The sequence below is a fragment of the Heterodontus francisci genome, chromosome 38 (genome assembly GCF_036365525.1).
Source record: "Heterodontus francisci isolate sHetFra1 chromosome 38, sHetFra1.hap1, whole genome shotgun sequence".
Classification (NCBI taxonomy): Eukaryota; Metazoa; Chordata; class Chondrichthyes; order Heterodontiformes; family Heterodontidae; genus Heterodontus; species Heterodontus francisci.
In genome coordinates this window covers 45483411-45496610 of record NC_090408.1, presented here as the reverse complement: position 1 = coordinate 45496610, position 13200 = coordinate 45483411, and the positions used below count along the sequence as shown (strand labels likewise).

General features: G+C 48.7%; 1 protein-coding gene across 2 annotated transcripts in view; it reads left to right on the top strand.

Moving 5' to 3' along the window:
• Positions 1-13200, top strand: part of sqor (sulfide quinone oxidoreductase) — a 66892-nt gene that overhangs the window by 39254 nt on the left and 14438 nt on the right. For both annotated transcript variants that reach the window (XM_068018337.1, XM_068018336.1), the window contains exons 5-7: positions 2792-2986; positions 3555-3764; positions 5726-5909. In XM_068018337.1, coding sequence (XP_067874438.1) covers positions 2792-2986; positions 3555-3764; positions 5726-5909 — 589 coding nt within the window. The remainder of the gene's footprint in view (positions 1-2791; positions 2987-3554; positions 3765-5725; positions 5910-13200) is intronic.

The window sequence follows — 13200 nt, the reverse complement described above, 5'->3', positions numbered from 1 at the left end:
AGTACTTGGACGACCTACAGCAGACAGCTCAAAGTCTCCGGAACATATAGGAGCACTGGGGTCACTGCTGCCCAGTAAAACATGACCCTAGTCTCTAGTTTAAGATCCTGATCCTCAAACACTCTCTTCCTGAGTTGGCTGAAGGCCAAGCTGGCACATTGGAGGCAGTGATAAACCTCGTCGTCAATGCCTGCTTTTGCCGTGAGGAGGGTTCCAAGGTACGGAAAATGGTCCACATTTTCCAGGTTCTCGCCATTGATGTTGATTGACAGGAGGAGGTGTTGTGCTGTGGGAGCTGCTTGGAAGAGAGCCTTCGCTTTCTGTGCTGCACTGTCGGAGGGTCAGTACTGAGGGAGCGCCGCGCTGTCGGAGGGTCAGTACTGAGGGAGCACAGTGCTGTCGGAGGGTCAGTACTGAGGGAGCGCCGCGCTGTCGGAGGGTCAGTACTGAGGGAGCACAGTGCTGTCGGAGGGTCAGTACTGAGGGAGCGCCGCGCTGTCGGAGGGTCAGTACTGAGGGAGCACAGTGCTGTCGGAGGGTCAGTACTGAGGGAGCGCCACGCTGTCGGAGGGCCAGTACTGAGGGAGTGCCGCGCTGTAGGAGGGTCAGTACTGAGGGAGTGCCGCGCTGTCGGAGGGTCAGTACTGAGGGAGTGCCGCGCTGTCGGAGGGTCAGTACTGAGGGAGCGCCGCGCTGTCGGAGGGTCAGTACTGAGGGAGCGCCGCGCTGTCGGAGGGTCAGTACTGAGGGAGCGCCGCGCTGTCGGAGGGTCAGTACTGAGGGAGCACAGTGCTGTCGGAGGGTCAGTACTGAGGGAGCGCCGCGCTGTCGGAGGGCCAGTACTGAGGGAGTGCCGCGCTGTAGGAGGGTCAGTACTGAGGGAGTGCCGCACTGTCGGAGGGTCAGTACTGAGGGAGCACAGTGCTGTCGGAGGGTCAGTACTGAGGGAGCGCCACGCTGTCGGAGGGCCAGTACTGAGGGAGTGCCGCGCTGTCGGAGGGTCAGTACTGAGGGAGCGCCGCACTGTCGGAGGGTCAGTACTGAGGGAGCGCCGCGCTGTCGGAGGGTCAGTACTGAGGGAGCGCCGCGCTGTCGGAGGGTCAGTACTGAGGGAGTGCCGCACTGTCGGAGGGTCAGTACTGAGGGAGCGCCGCGCTGTCGGAGGGTCAGTACTGAGGGAGCACAGTGCTGTCGGAGGGTCAGTACTGAGGGAGCACAGTGCTGTCGGAGGGTCAGTACTGAGGGAGTGCCGCGCTGTCGGAGGGTCAGTACTGAGGGAGCACAGTGCTGTCGGAGGGTCAGTACTGAGGGAGCACAGTGCTGTCGGAGGGTCAGTACTGAGGGAGCGCCACGCTGTCGGAGGGCCAGTACTGAGGGAGTGCCGCGCTGTAGGAGGGTCAGTACTGAGGGAGTGCCGCACTGTCGGAGGGTCAGTACTGAGGGAGTGCCGCGCTGTCGGAGGGTCAGTACTGAGGGAGCGCCGCGCTGTCGGAGGGTCAGTACTGAGGGAGCGCCGCGCTGTCGGAGGGTCAGTACTGAGGGAGCGCCGCGCTGTCGGAGGGCCAGTACTGAGGGAGTGCCGCACTGTCGGAGGGTCAGTACTGAGGGAGCGCCGCGCTGTCGGAGGGTCAGTACTGAGGGAGCGCCGCGCTGTCGGAGGGTCAGTACTGAGGGAGCGCCGCGCTGTCGGAGGGCCAGTACTGAGGGAGTGCCGCACTGTCGGAGGGCCAGTACTGAGGGAGTGCCGCACTGTCTGAAAGAAGCTTATTTGAATGGGGTGTTAAACCCAGGCACTGTCTCCCTGCTCAGGTATATGTAAGTGACGAAGAGCAGGGGAGTTCTCCCCGATGTCCTGGCCCAACATTTAGCCGTTAACCAGCACCAATAAAACATTCATCTCATTGCTGTTTGTGGGAGCTTGCTGTGCACAAATTGGCTGCAACATTTCCTACCTTATTTTTTAAAAAGAAGTTTCAATTTACCTCCATGATCATAGGGATACAATTTTCCTATTGTCTGGCACACTTCTTGGATCAGGAACTTGGTGCAAGTTAGGACATGGGCAGCTGAGTTTTAAATGACCTCAAGTCACTCCAACTTCCCAGCAATTGTGATAATCAGTAACTGGAGACCCACATCTGTTCTAAAATGAAAACTCTTAAGGTAAAGGGTGAATTTTGCTGAATCGTTCTGGAAGTGAATATGCAGAAGCAGCACCTCATGGGTCTGGTGGGGCGTGGGGTGATAATGGACGTGTGTTTCAGGGAATGTGAGTTTCCACCATTGGCAGTTTGAGAATTTAAGTTCAATTTTTTTTTAACATATATTGGTTCTCCCAGTCTGTGTCCGGTTTCGGCCGGTCTGGGCCCAGTCTGTGTCCGGTTTCGGCCGGTCTGGGCCCAGTCTGTGTCCGGTTTCGGCCGGTCTGGGCCCAGTCTGTGTCCGGTTTCGGCCGGTCTGGGCCCAGTCTGTGTCCGGTTTCGGCCGGTCTGGGCCCAGTCTGTGTCCGGTTTCGGCCGGTCTGGGCCCAGTCTGTGTCCGGTTTCGGCCGGTCTGGGCCCAGTCTGTGTCCGGTTTCGGCCGGTCTGGGCCCAGTCTGTGTCCGGTTTCGGCCGGTCTGGGCCCAGTCTGTGTCCGGTTTCGGCCGGTCTGGGCCCAGTCTGTGTCCGGTTTCGGCCGGTCTGGGCCCAGTCTGTGTCCGGTTTCGGCCGGTCTGGGCCCAGTCTGTGACTCCAGTCAGATGCTGATGTGGGTGATGTTAATGGACACCATGTTGTATTTTGTTGTACAGATTAAGGGACTTCCTGATGGATTCAATGAAAACAAAATCGGCTCCAACTACTCGGTAGATTTTGTTGAGAAAACTTGGAGAGCATTACAGGACTTTGGAGAGGGAAATGCCATCTTCACATTTCCCAACACACCCGTCAAATGTGCTGGGGCTCCACAAAAGATCATGTATCTGTCCGAGCACTACCTCAGGAAGGTAACCAGTTTCTCTGATCTGTAAGTTTGACTTTGAGTGCAAGTTCCAACATCTTACGATGCAATTTTGGGAATGAACAATAATGTTCATTATGTAAGTAACAGACTGACCAGGAGCCCAGTGCCTGACTTTTGTACTTTAGAAAGCAGTCACTCCAGAAGTTCAGTGCAGTGAATTTCTTGCTGTCTTCTTGGTGTCATTGTTACAGGTTACAGAACTCTGAGTTTTACCTGATTAATATCCAGCCAGATTTGAAAGGTTCACAGTGTTCCTTTCAATGGCCTTTGCTGTTATCAGTCTGGATCAGGTGGTGTAGGCAATGTAAACTGCTGACCGTGAAATATTCTCTCTTTATTAATCACGCCTTGCTCGGAGAGACAGCACTATGGGTACGCTGTGTGCAATCGTATGTCCAGTCCCATGTCATCAAAACTGTGCACAGACCAGGCGATGTTTTCCTGAGGCTAAATTCTTTCCAAAGGGATTCAAATGGTTTCATCCGGACCTTGATATTAAATACTACAAATACTTGTGTCATTGCCATTTTCTTTATTTTTCTGGTTTGAAGACGGGAAAACGGCCAAAAGCAAATATTATCTACAACACGTCACTGCCAGTAATCTTTGGAGTGAAGAAATATGCAGATGTTCTTCTCGGGATTGTTGAGGCGAGGAATATAGATGTGAATTACAGACTAAACCTGATTGAAGTTCGTACAGACAAACGAGAGGCTGTGTTTGAAACATTAGACTATCCTGGAGAGACCAAGACTTTTCAGGTTTGTGTTTATTTAATTGCTGCTCCCTCCTCTTCCTCTGCTGCCCCCTCACATGCTTGCCCCTCGCTCCCTGCCTGCTTACTTCCTGCCCTCTCGTTTTCCCCTTTCCCCCCTTTCCCCTCTCTTTCTCTTTCCCCCCTTTCCCCTCTCTTTCTCTTCCCCCCTTTCCCCTCTCTTTCTCTTCCCCCTTTTCCCCTCTCTTTCTCTTCCCCCTTTTCCCCTCTCTTTCTCTTCCCCCTTTTCCCCTCTCTCTCTCTTCCCCCTTTTCCCCTCTCTCTCTCTTCCCCCTTTTCCCCTCTCTCTCTCTTCCCCCTTTTCCCCTCTCTCTCTCTTCCCCCTTTTCCCCTCTCTCTCTCTTCCCCCTTTTCCCCTCTCTCTCTCTTCCCCCTTTTCCCCTCTCTCTCTCTTCCCCCTTTTCCCCTCTCTTTCTCTTCCCCCTTTTCCCCTCTCTTTCTCTTCCCCCTTTTCCCCTCTCTTTCTCTTCCCCCTTTTCCCCTCTCTTTCTCTTCCCCCTTTTCCCCTCTCTTTCTCTTCCCCCTTTTCCCCTCTCTTTCTCTTCCCCCTTTTCCCCTCTCTTTCTCTTCCCCCTTTTCCCCTCTCTTTCTCTTCCCCCTTTTCCCCTCTCTTTCTCTTCCCCCTTTTCCCCTCTCTTTCTCTTCCCCCTTTTCCCCTCTCTTTCTCTTCCCCCTTTTCCCCTCTCTTTCTCTTCCCCCTTTTCCCCTCTCTTTCTCTTCCCCCTTTTCCCCTCTCTTTCTCTTCCCCCTTTTCCCCTCTCTTTCTCTTCCCCCTTTTCCCCTCTCTTTCTCTTCCCCCTTTTCCCCTCTCTTTCTCTTTCCCCCTTTTCCCCTCTCTTTGTCTTCCCCTTTTCCCCTCTTTCTTTTCCCCCTTTCCCCCTCTCTTTCTCTTCCCCCTTTCCCCCTCTCTTTCTCTTCCCCTTTTTCCCCTTTCTTTCTCTTTCCCCCTTTTCCCCTCTCTTTGTCTTCCCCTTTTCCCCTCTTTCTTTTCCCCCTTTCCCCCTCTCTTTCTTTCCCCCGTTTCCCCCTCTTTCCCCCCCTTTCCCCCTTTCTTCCTTTCCCCCCTCTCTTTCTTTCTTTCCCCCCTCTCTTTCTTTCTTTCCCCCCTCTCTTTCTTTCTTTCCCCCCTCTCTTTCTTTCTTTCCCCCCTCTCTTTCTTTCTTTCCCCCCTCTCTTTCTTTCTTTCCCCCCTCTCTTTCTTTCTTTCCCCCCTCTCTTTCTTTCTTTCCCCCCTCTCTTTCTTTCTTTCCCCCCTCTCTTTCTTTCTTTCCCCCCTCTCTTTCTTTCTTTCCCCCCTCTCTTTCTTTCTTTCCCCCCGCTCTTTCTTTCTTTCCCCCCTCTCTTTCTTTCTTTCCCCCCTCTCTTTCTTTCTTTCCCCCCTCTCTTTCTTTCTTTCCCCCCTCTCTTTCTTTCTTTCCCCCCTCTCTTTCTTTCTTTCCCCCCTCTCTTTCTTTCTTTCCCCCCTCTCTTTCTTTCTTTCCCCCCTCTCTTTCCTTCCACCCCCCCCTCTCTTTCCTTCCACCCCCCCCCCTCTCTTTCCTTCCACCCCCCCCCCTCTCTTTCCTTCCACCCCCCCCCCTCTCTTTCCTTCCACCCCCCCCCTCTCTTTCCTTCCACCCCCCCCCCTCTCTTTCCTTCCACCCCCCCCCCTCTCTTTCCTTCCACCCCCCCCCTCTCTTTCCTTCCACCCCCCCCCTCTCTTTCCTTCCACCCCCCCCCTCTCTTTCCTTCCACCCCCCCCCCTCTTTCCTTCCACCCCCCCCCCTCTCTTTCCTTCCACCCCCCCCCTCTCTTTCCTTCCACCCCCCCCCCCTCTCTTTCCCCCCTGACTGACCTTGTGGACAGATTCGCAAGGCAATTAACAATTCCATTTTAATAGCTATTTTCATTGTGCTGATGCTTTCTCTCTCTTTCCATGGTTTGTTTCTTTCTCTGCCATGTTTACAGTACGAGATGCTACATGTCACTCCTCCAATGGGACCTCATGACGTGATTCAGAAAAGTGCATTGGCCGATGCAGGGGGCTGGGTTGATGTTGACAAAGAGAATCTACAACACAAGAAATACTTGAATGTATTTGGTATTGGAGACTGCACCAACCTTCCAACATCAAAAACTGCTGCTGCAGTCGGTAAGCTTGTGATATACATAGTGGCACTGCTACTGATAATTGCACGTGGGATTATTCCTAGAAATTCAGCGGATTGTCATTTAGAAAAGGGAAAGTTTTTGGGATAGGGTGTCTGTGAGATGTGTCAGAAGTGCTGAGACATACCTGTGATTGTCTACATGGCTCGGAGTGATCTCAGCCAGGGCTGAGTGAAGACAGAGAGAGGGAAAGAGAGGAGTTACTGACAGGCCAAGAGCCATGATTGCTCCTGCCAGTCAAGACAGGAGTCCCAAAAAAGAAATGGGAACAAATATAAAAATTGATCCTCCCCCCACCCCCCCCAACAATAATACATTTGCCTGGTTAATAAGTAAGTGAGTTAGGCAGTCTGCTCTGGCTAGAGTACGTTGATGTACAATTCTTATCAATTTTTTGCAGAAATAAAACCCAGTTGTGCTTAGAAACTGATAGTGTCCTCACAGTGCAGAGGCTTGCTGTCACCATGTACAGACTCCAAACTCCCTCTTCACCTCACATTGTGAACACTAGCAGTCAGTAGCATCTGCAATTTTCGAATTCAGAGAAATAGCTGTTGAGAGAAGCAGAACATGAACTGTTGACCAACTGATTGCTGAAAGCATAGCTTAGTTTTCACACTTCATGTCTCAAGTTGTCGATACTGAAATGAGCTTTGATGCTCTGCCAACTTCACAGGAACAGCTGTACCTTATGAGTCTGATGTCCATTGGGATGGAATTTGTGTGTGGCTGCCTTTCAGTCTAAATGTCTCGCACAGGAATTTTGAACTATAATGGTGGATTGTGACTGTGATCCGGGAGTTGTAGATCCTGTGTTCAGGAAAAGTGCCTGAAATATTTGTGTTATTGTCTGTTGTTCTTTCGGATTTATAATCATGTGATCTCTAATGACAGAAGTCATGTGATGATCTAAACCCCTGGAACTCACTGATCATTGGCGGCTTCCCCTTTCTGATCTCCCTGGCCCACGTGTCTCTGGTTAGTGACGGCATAAACATTAATGTGGGCGCTGAGCATTAAGAGGGATGAGGTCCTTCAGGCTGAGTTTAGGGAGTTGGGAACGAGATTAGCAAGCAGGATCTCAAAGGTAGTAATCTCCGGATTACTCCCAAGGCCATGTGCTAGTGAGTATAGAAATAGGAAAATACACCAGATGAATGTGTGGCTGGAGAGATGGTGCAGGAGGGAGGGCCTCAGATTTCTGGGGCATTGGGACTGGTTCTGGGGAAGGTGGGACCTGTACAAGCTGAACGGGTCGGCACCTGAACAGGACTGGGACAAATATCCTTACAGGAAGGTTTGTTAGTGCTGTTGGGGATGGTTTAAACTGGATTAGCAGGGGGATGGGAACCTGAGCGCAGTCTTAGATAGGACAGTTTCGGGGCAGGGAATGGGAGGCAAAAAATTAACAAGTGACTCTGAAAGATAGAAGAAGCAAAGGTTAAAAAGTGTGCAGTACTGGAATTTGTCAGTGTTAAAGGGTATTTATTTAAGTGCAAGGAGTATAGCTGAGGGCACAGATAGACAAATGGCAACACAATATTGTTGTTATAACGGAAACGTGGCTTAAAGAGTGCCAAGAATGGCAACCCAACATCCCTGGATATAGAGTTTTCAGGCAGGATAGAGAAGGGGATAAAAAAGGAGGGGGGTGTAACATTATTTGTTAAGGAATCAATAACAGCTTTGAGGAGGGATGATGTGCTAAATGAATCATCAAATGAGGCCATATGGGTGGAGCTCAGAATTTAAAAAGGGGCAGCTACAGTACTAGGAGTGAGGGAGATAGAGGAACAAATATGTAGGCAAATTTCTGAGTGTAAAAACTATAGGGCAATAATAGTTGGGGATTTCAACTACCCCAATATCAACTGGGATACAAACAGTGTGAAGGGTACAGAAGAAACAAGATTCTTGAACTGCATTCAAGAGAACTTTTGTAGCCAGCACGTAACAAGCCCAACGAGAGGGGGAGCAATTTTAGATTTAGTCTTCAATAATGAAGCTGGGCAAGTGGATGAAGTAACAGTGGGTGATCATTTTAGAAATAGTGACCATAATTCAGTTAGTTTTAGCATAATTGTGGAAAAGGACAAAGATAAAACAGGAGTAAAAGTTCTACATTGGGGGGAGGCAAATTTTACGAAGCTGAGCGGTGATCTGCTGAAAGTAGACTGGATACAGCTACCTGAAGGAAAATCAGTGGCAAACCAGTGGGAGGCATTCAAAAGCAAGATTCTACAGGCACAGGGTAGGCATATCCCACAAAGATAAAGGGTGGTACAGCCAAATTTAGAGCCCCCTGGTTACCTAGAAGCATACAGGGAAAGTTAAAGCAGAAAAAGAAAGCTTATGACGATCACAAAAATCTTAATACTTTAGAAAGCCTAGAGGAGTATAGAAAGTGCAGGGGTGAAGTAAAAAATGAAATTAGAAAAGCAAAGAGAGGACATGAAAAATTATTGGCAGGTAAAATCAAGGAAAACCCGAAGATGTTTTATCAGTACATTAAGAGCAAGAGGATAACTAAGGAAAGGTTAGGGCCTGTCAGAGATTACAAGGGAACTTACATGTGGATGCTGAAGATGTGGGCAGGGTTCTGAATGAGTTTTTTGTCTGTGTCTTCACAAAGGAGAGGGATGATGCAGACATTGTAGTTAAAGAGGAGGAGTGTGAAATATTACCAGGGAGCACAGATTTAAGGTGACTGGTAGAAGGATTAGAGGGGACATGAGGAAAAACTTTTTCACCCAGAGGGTGGTGGGTGTCTGGAATTCACTGTCAGGGATGGTGGTGGAGGCAGAAACTCTCAACTCATTTAAAAGGTACCTGGACCTGCACCTGAAGTGCTGTAATCTGCAATGCTATGGACCAGGTGCTGGAAGGTGGGATTAGATTGGGCAGCTAGTTTTTTCAGCCGGCACAGACACGACGGGCTGAATGGCCTGCTTCTATGCCATAATTTTTCTATGGTTCTAGTATAACTAGGGGATATAGGCATGCACAGCAAATGGCAACCTTTCCCGTGACAGTCGCATCCTGAGAAAACCTGTAGATACTTTTGTAATTTTGTGCTTTTAAAATCACATATGTCTTTAGTCATTTTAGGTAATGTTCTCCGTGCATATGTTAGTGACAGTTTTACTGTAGATGGTTAATTCAAAATGGTAAATCTTTTAGTTTACCAAATGCTGAGGAAATCAACAAAAATAATCAGCTAGCTAAGGTCCCAGTGCAAAGCTCTTCCAAATTAGATTCCAGAGTGCAGGCTGTGTAGAAAAAGCAGTGAAGATAATGGGCAATTGGCAGTCATACACAAGGAGACCCCAAGTTGTGTCTCTATCACCTTTCTGCACATTAAACCATCTCTTCTGGTCACTTTTTTTTCCAACACGTTTTGAATATTCAGAGATTACAGGCACCTGGCAGCTCCCTCACGTGCTGCCCCTTTCAATGAGTTGCAGATCTCAGTCAGTCTGAGCAAAACACAAATGAGAAAAATCAGAGGTTGAGTCCTTTGCCATCACAAACCCTAGAGTAGCAGCTTGCTCTCTAGAAAAGGCGCAATCTCACAGTGATTGGGAGCATAGAACTTAAAAGAACTGAGAAAATCAGGTTGGAAAGTGAAGAACAGGAGAGTTATTGCAAGTCAGGTAATATTATCAATATTTTATTGATAAGATAAAGGCATCCAGAGATGCTCTGTAGAGCAGGCTGCAAAACAAATCGTCGAAATTTGACTGTTGCCAGTGTAGATGATCACATTTTGGATTCCAGTCCTGTAATTGCAGAGGTTATGTGGATAATCTTCACATTCCTCACCAACCCAGTGAATTTGTAATCGGAGACTTGGAGGACTACATGCACACTGAACAGAGGAAACAGCATGGTATGGACAGTGCTAAACGATCCTACAACCACCAGATCAGATCAAAGCTCTCTACGCTTGCCACATCCAGTCATGAATGGTGGTGGACAATTAAACAACTAACCAGAGGAGAAGGCTCCAAAAACATCCCCATCCTCAAGGATCGTGTAGCCCAGCACATCAGTGCAAAAGACAAGGCTGAAGCATTTTTTTATTTGTTTGTGGGATGTGGGCATTGCTGGCTGGACCAGCATTTATTGCTCATCCCTAATTGCACTTGAGAAGGTGGTGGTAAGCCGCCTTTTTGAACCATTGCAGTCCATGTCATGTAGGTATACCCACTGTGCTGTAAGGAAGGGAGTTCCAGGATTTTGACCCAGCGACAGTGAAGGAACGGTGATATAGTTCCAAGTCAGGATGATGTGTGACTTGGAGGGGAACTTGCAGGTGCTGGTGTTCCCATGCATCTGCTGCCCATGTTCTAGTTGGTAGAGGTCGTAGGTTGGAAGGTGCTGTCGAAGGAGCCCTGGTAAGTTGCTGCAGTGCATCTTGTAGATGATACACACTGATGCCACTGTGCGTCGGTGGTGGAGGGAGTGAATGTTGAAGGTGGTGGATGGGGTGTCGATCAAGCGGGCTGCTTTTGTCTCAGATAATGTTGAGCTTCGAGTGTTGTTGGAGCTGCACCCATCCAGGCAAGTGGAGAGTATTCCATCACACTCCTAACTTGAGACTTGTAGATAATGGACAGGCTTTGGGGAGACAGGAAGTGAGTTACTGGCCACAGAATTCCCAGCCTCTGACCTACTCTTGCAGCCACAGTACATACGAATTAGAAGCAGGAGTAGGCCATTCATCCCCTCTAGCCTGCTGCACCATTCAATAAGATCATGGCTGATCTGTTTGTGCCTCGAATTCCGCACTCCCATCTACCCCCGATAACCTTTGATTCCTTTACCTAACCAGAATCTATTGTTATGACTAGGTGAGAAAGATATCTCGGGGTCTTTTACTGTCTTTACCTGGTCTTATTGTAACGGGGTTAATTTTTAAACACACTGTGTTTGAGCTCCCCCTTGGTGAATCCTTGTTCACCACTTTCCAATTATACGGCAAAGAAATGAGCATAAATAGGCTTTCTTAGGTTTAAAGAAGAAAAGTGAAATTTATTAAAACTTAAACTCTAATACGGTTAACGCCTACGGATACACGGCGTGTCCCATGCTAGCATGCACATGCGATACATGCAAATGGGGACTGAAAAGAGCAGAAGAAAAATAGAGAGGTTTGAGGCAATGTCAGAAGAGTTTCTTGTTACTGTGCTTTGAGCTCACTGTAGTCCTTTTGTAATTAGTTTTGCTTTTCATTGGGACCCGGTATTCTGCTTAAACCTTGTTCATTTCTCTCTTGGGGTTCCTGTGTCTTCAATGGGTTTTCAGTTCCATGAGAAAGAGATGAGCGCAGACAGGAGAGAGGTCTTTTCAGTCCAGGAGCAAAGAGCTTTCTGCCTTTCAAACTCTCTGTGGCAAGTTCAAATTCAAACAGCCAGTTAGTCATGTGACTAAACTGGTCTGACCAGGTCTTGTGTATATTGGAGAAGCAGAGACTGGGTCCTTTGTTCCAACACTGTTTGCAGTTTTGCAAAGAAAGTCTTTCCGGCGAGGGGCCTGGCAATTCCTTGTGATAGGCCTTCTTATCTTCCCAGCAGCAATTTTAAGTTTTAAAGTTCATGTGGCGAAATAATGTGCCTCAGTCTTGGCAGGTGGGGGCCTGCATGACACTATCTACCTCCGCCTTAAAAATATTCAATGACCCCGTCTCTACCACCTTCTGAGGCAGAGAGTTCCAAAGTCTCTCAACCCTCTGAGAGAAAAATTCTCCTCATCTCTGTCCTAAAAGGGCGTCCCTAATTTTAAAACAGTGCCCCCTAGTTCTAGACTCCCCCACAAGAGGAAATATCCTTTCCACATCAACCTTGTCAAGACCATTCAGGATCTTATAAACTTCAATCAAGTCTCCCCTCATTTTTCTAAACTCCAGTGAAAACAACCCCGCCTGTCCAACCCTTCCTCATAAGACAACCCGTTCATTCCAGGTATCAATCTAATAAACCTCCTCTGAACCGCCTGCAACGTGTTTACATCCTTCCTTAAATAAGGAGACCAAAACTGCACACCGTATTCGAGATGTGGTCTCACCAATGCCCTATATAACTGAAGCATAACACCCTTACTTTTATTTTCAATTCCTCTCGTAATAAAGGATAGCATCCCATTAGCCTTCTTTATTACTTGCTGTACCTGCATACTAATTTTTTGTGGCTCATGCACTAGAACAACTAGATCCCGCTACACCTCGGAATTCTGCAGCCATTCTCTGTTTAAGTCTTCTCTCGGCATTTCTTTGCGGACAAAGATTTTGGGAAGGTTGTAGTCATTGGTTACAGGCCCTCTGGTGGCTAGTCAGGCCTATTCCTGACCGGCAGCTTCTCCCACAGTGGGTACAAGTGAAGGTGTAGTGGCTGCTGGGGGCAATGGGATCTATCCTTCTCCTTTTCTCTTTCTTGCTGGTTCTTTGCTTAGCTTCAAAGGTGTCTGTAGCCCTACTGATGTAGCATCTCTAGGCATCATGATCTATGACCTGCACTTCCCACTGGCGATGGTCCATGTGACACACAGAGAGGGAATTCTTCAGGGGGTCCTTGAAACGTTTGCATGGGGGCCCCTCTGTTCCCTATACCTGTGGTCAGCTCTCCATACAACACGATCTTAGGCAGGTGACCTTCGTCCATCCAGACAACGTAACCCACCCAACGCAGTTCGCTTTGCATGAGGATGGCCTCGATGCTGGTGATGTTGGCTGTTTCCAGGATTTCAATGTTTGTGATGCGGTTTTGCCAGTGGATCTTGATGCTGCGGAGGCAGCGCTGATGGAAGCGCTCTAGAAGGCGTACATGATGGCGGTATAGGACCCATGACTCGGCGCCATACAGAAGGGTAGTGAGGACTACAGCTTTGAACACTGAGTTTGGTCTGTGCTCTGAGGCTGTGGTTGCTCCACACTTGTTGGTAGAGGCTGCTGAATGTACTGTTTGCTTTTGAGAGCCTATTGTCCACTTCCTTGTCTATGATGGCATCAGACGAGATGATGCTCCTGAAATAAGTAAATTGCTTGACGGCATTGATCTTGGTTCCCTCAATGACAATACTTGGTGGTCTATATTCTTCTTGGGGTGCAGGCTGGTGCAGGACTTCAGTTTTCTTTAAACTGATTTTTAGTCCTAAGAGTTGTGTTGCCACGGAAAAATGTGTTCTACGTTGCAGGCCTGACTGACTGTGGGTCAAGAGAGCAGTCACTGGCAGAAAGGAGTTCACGGATGAGTGTTTCTTGTGTCTTTGTGTGAGCC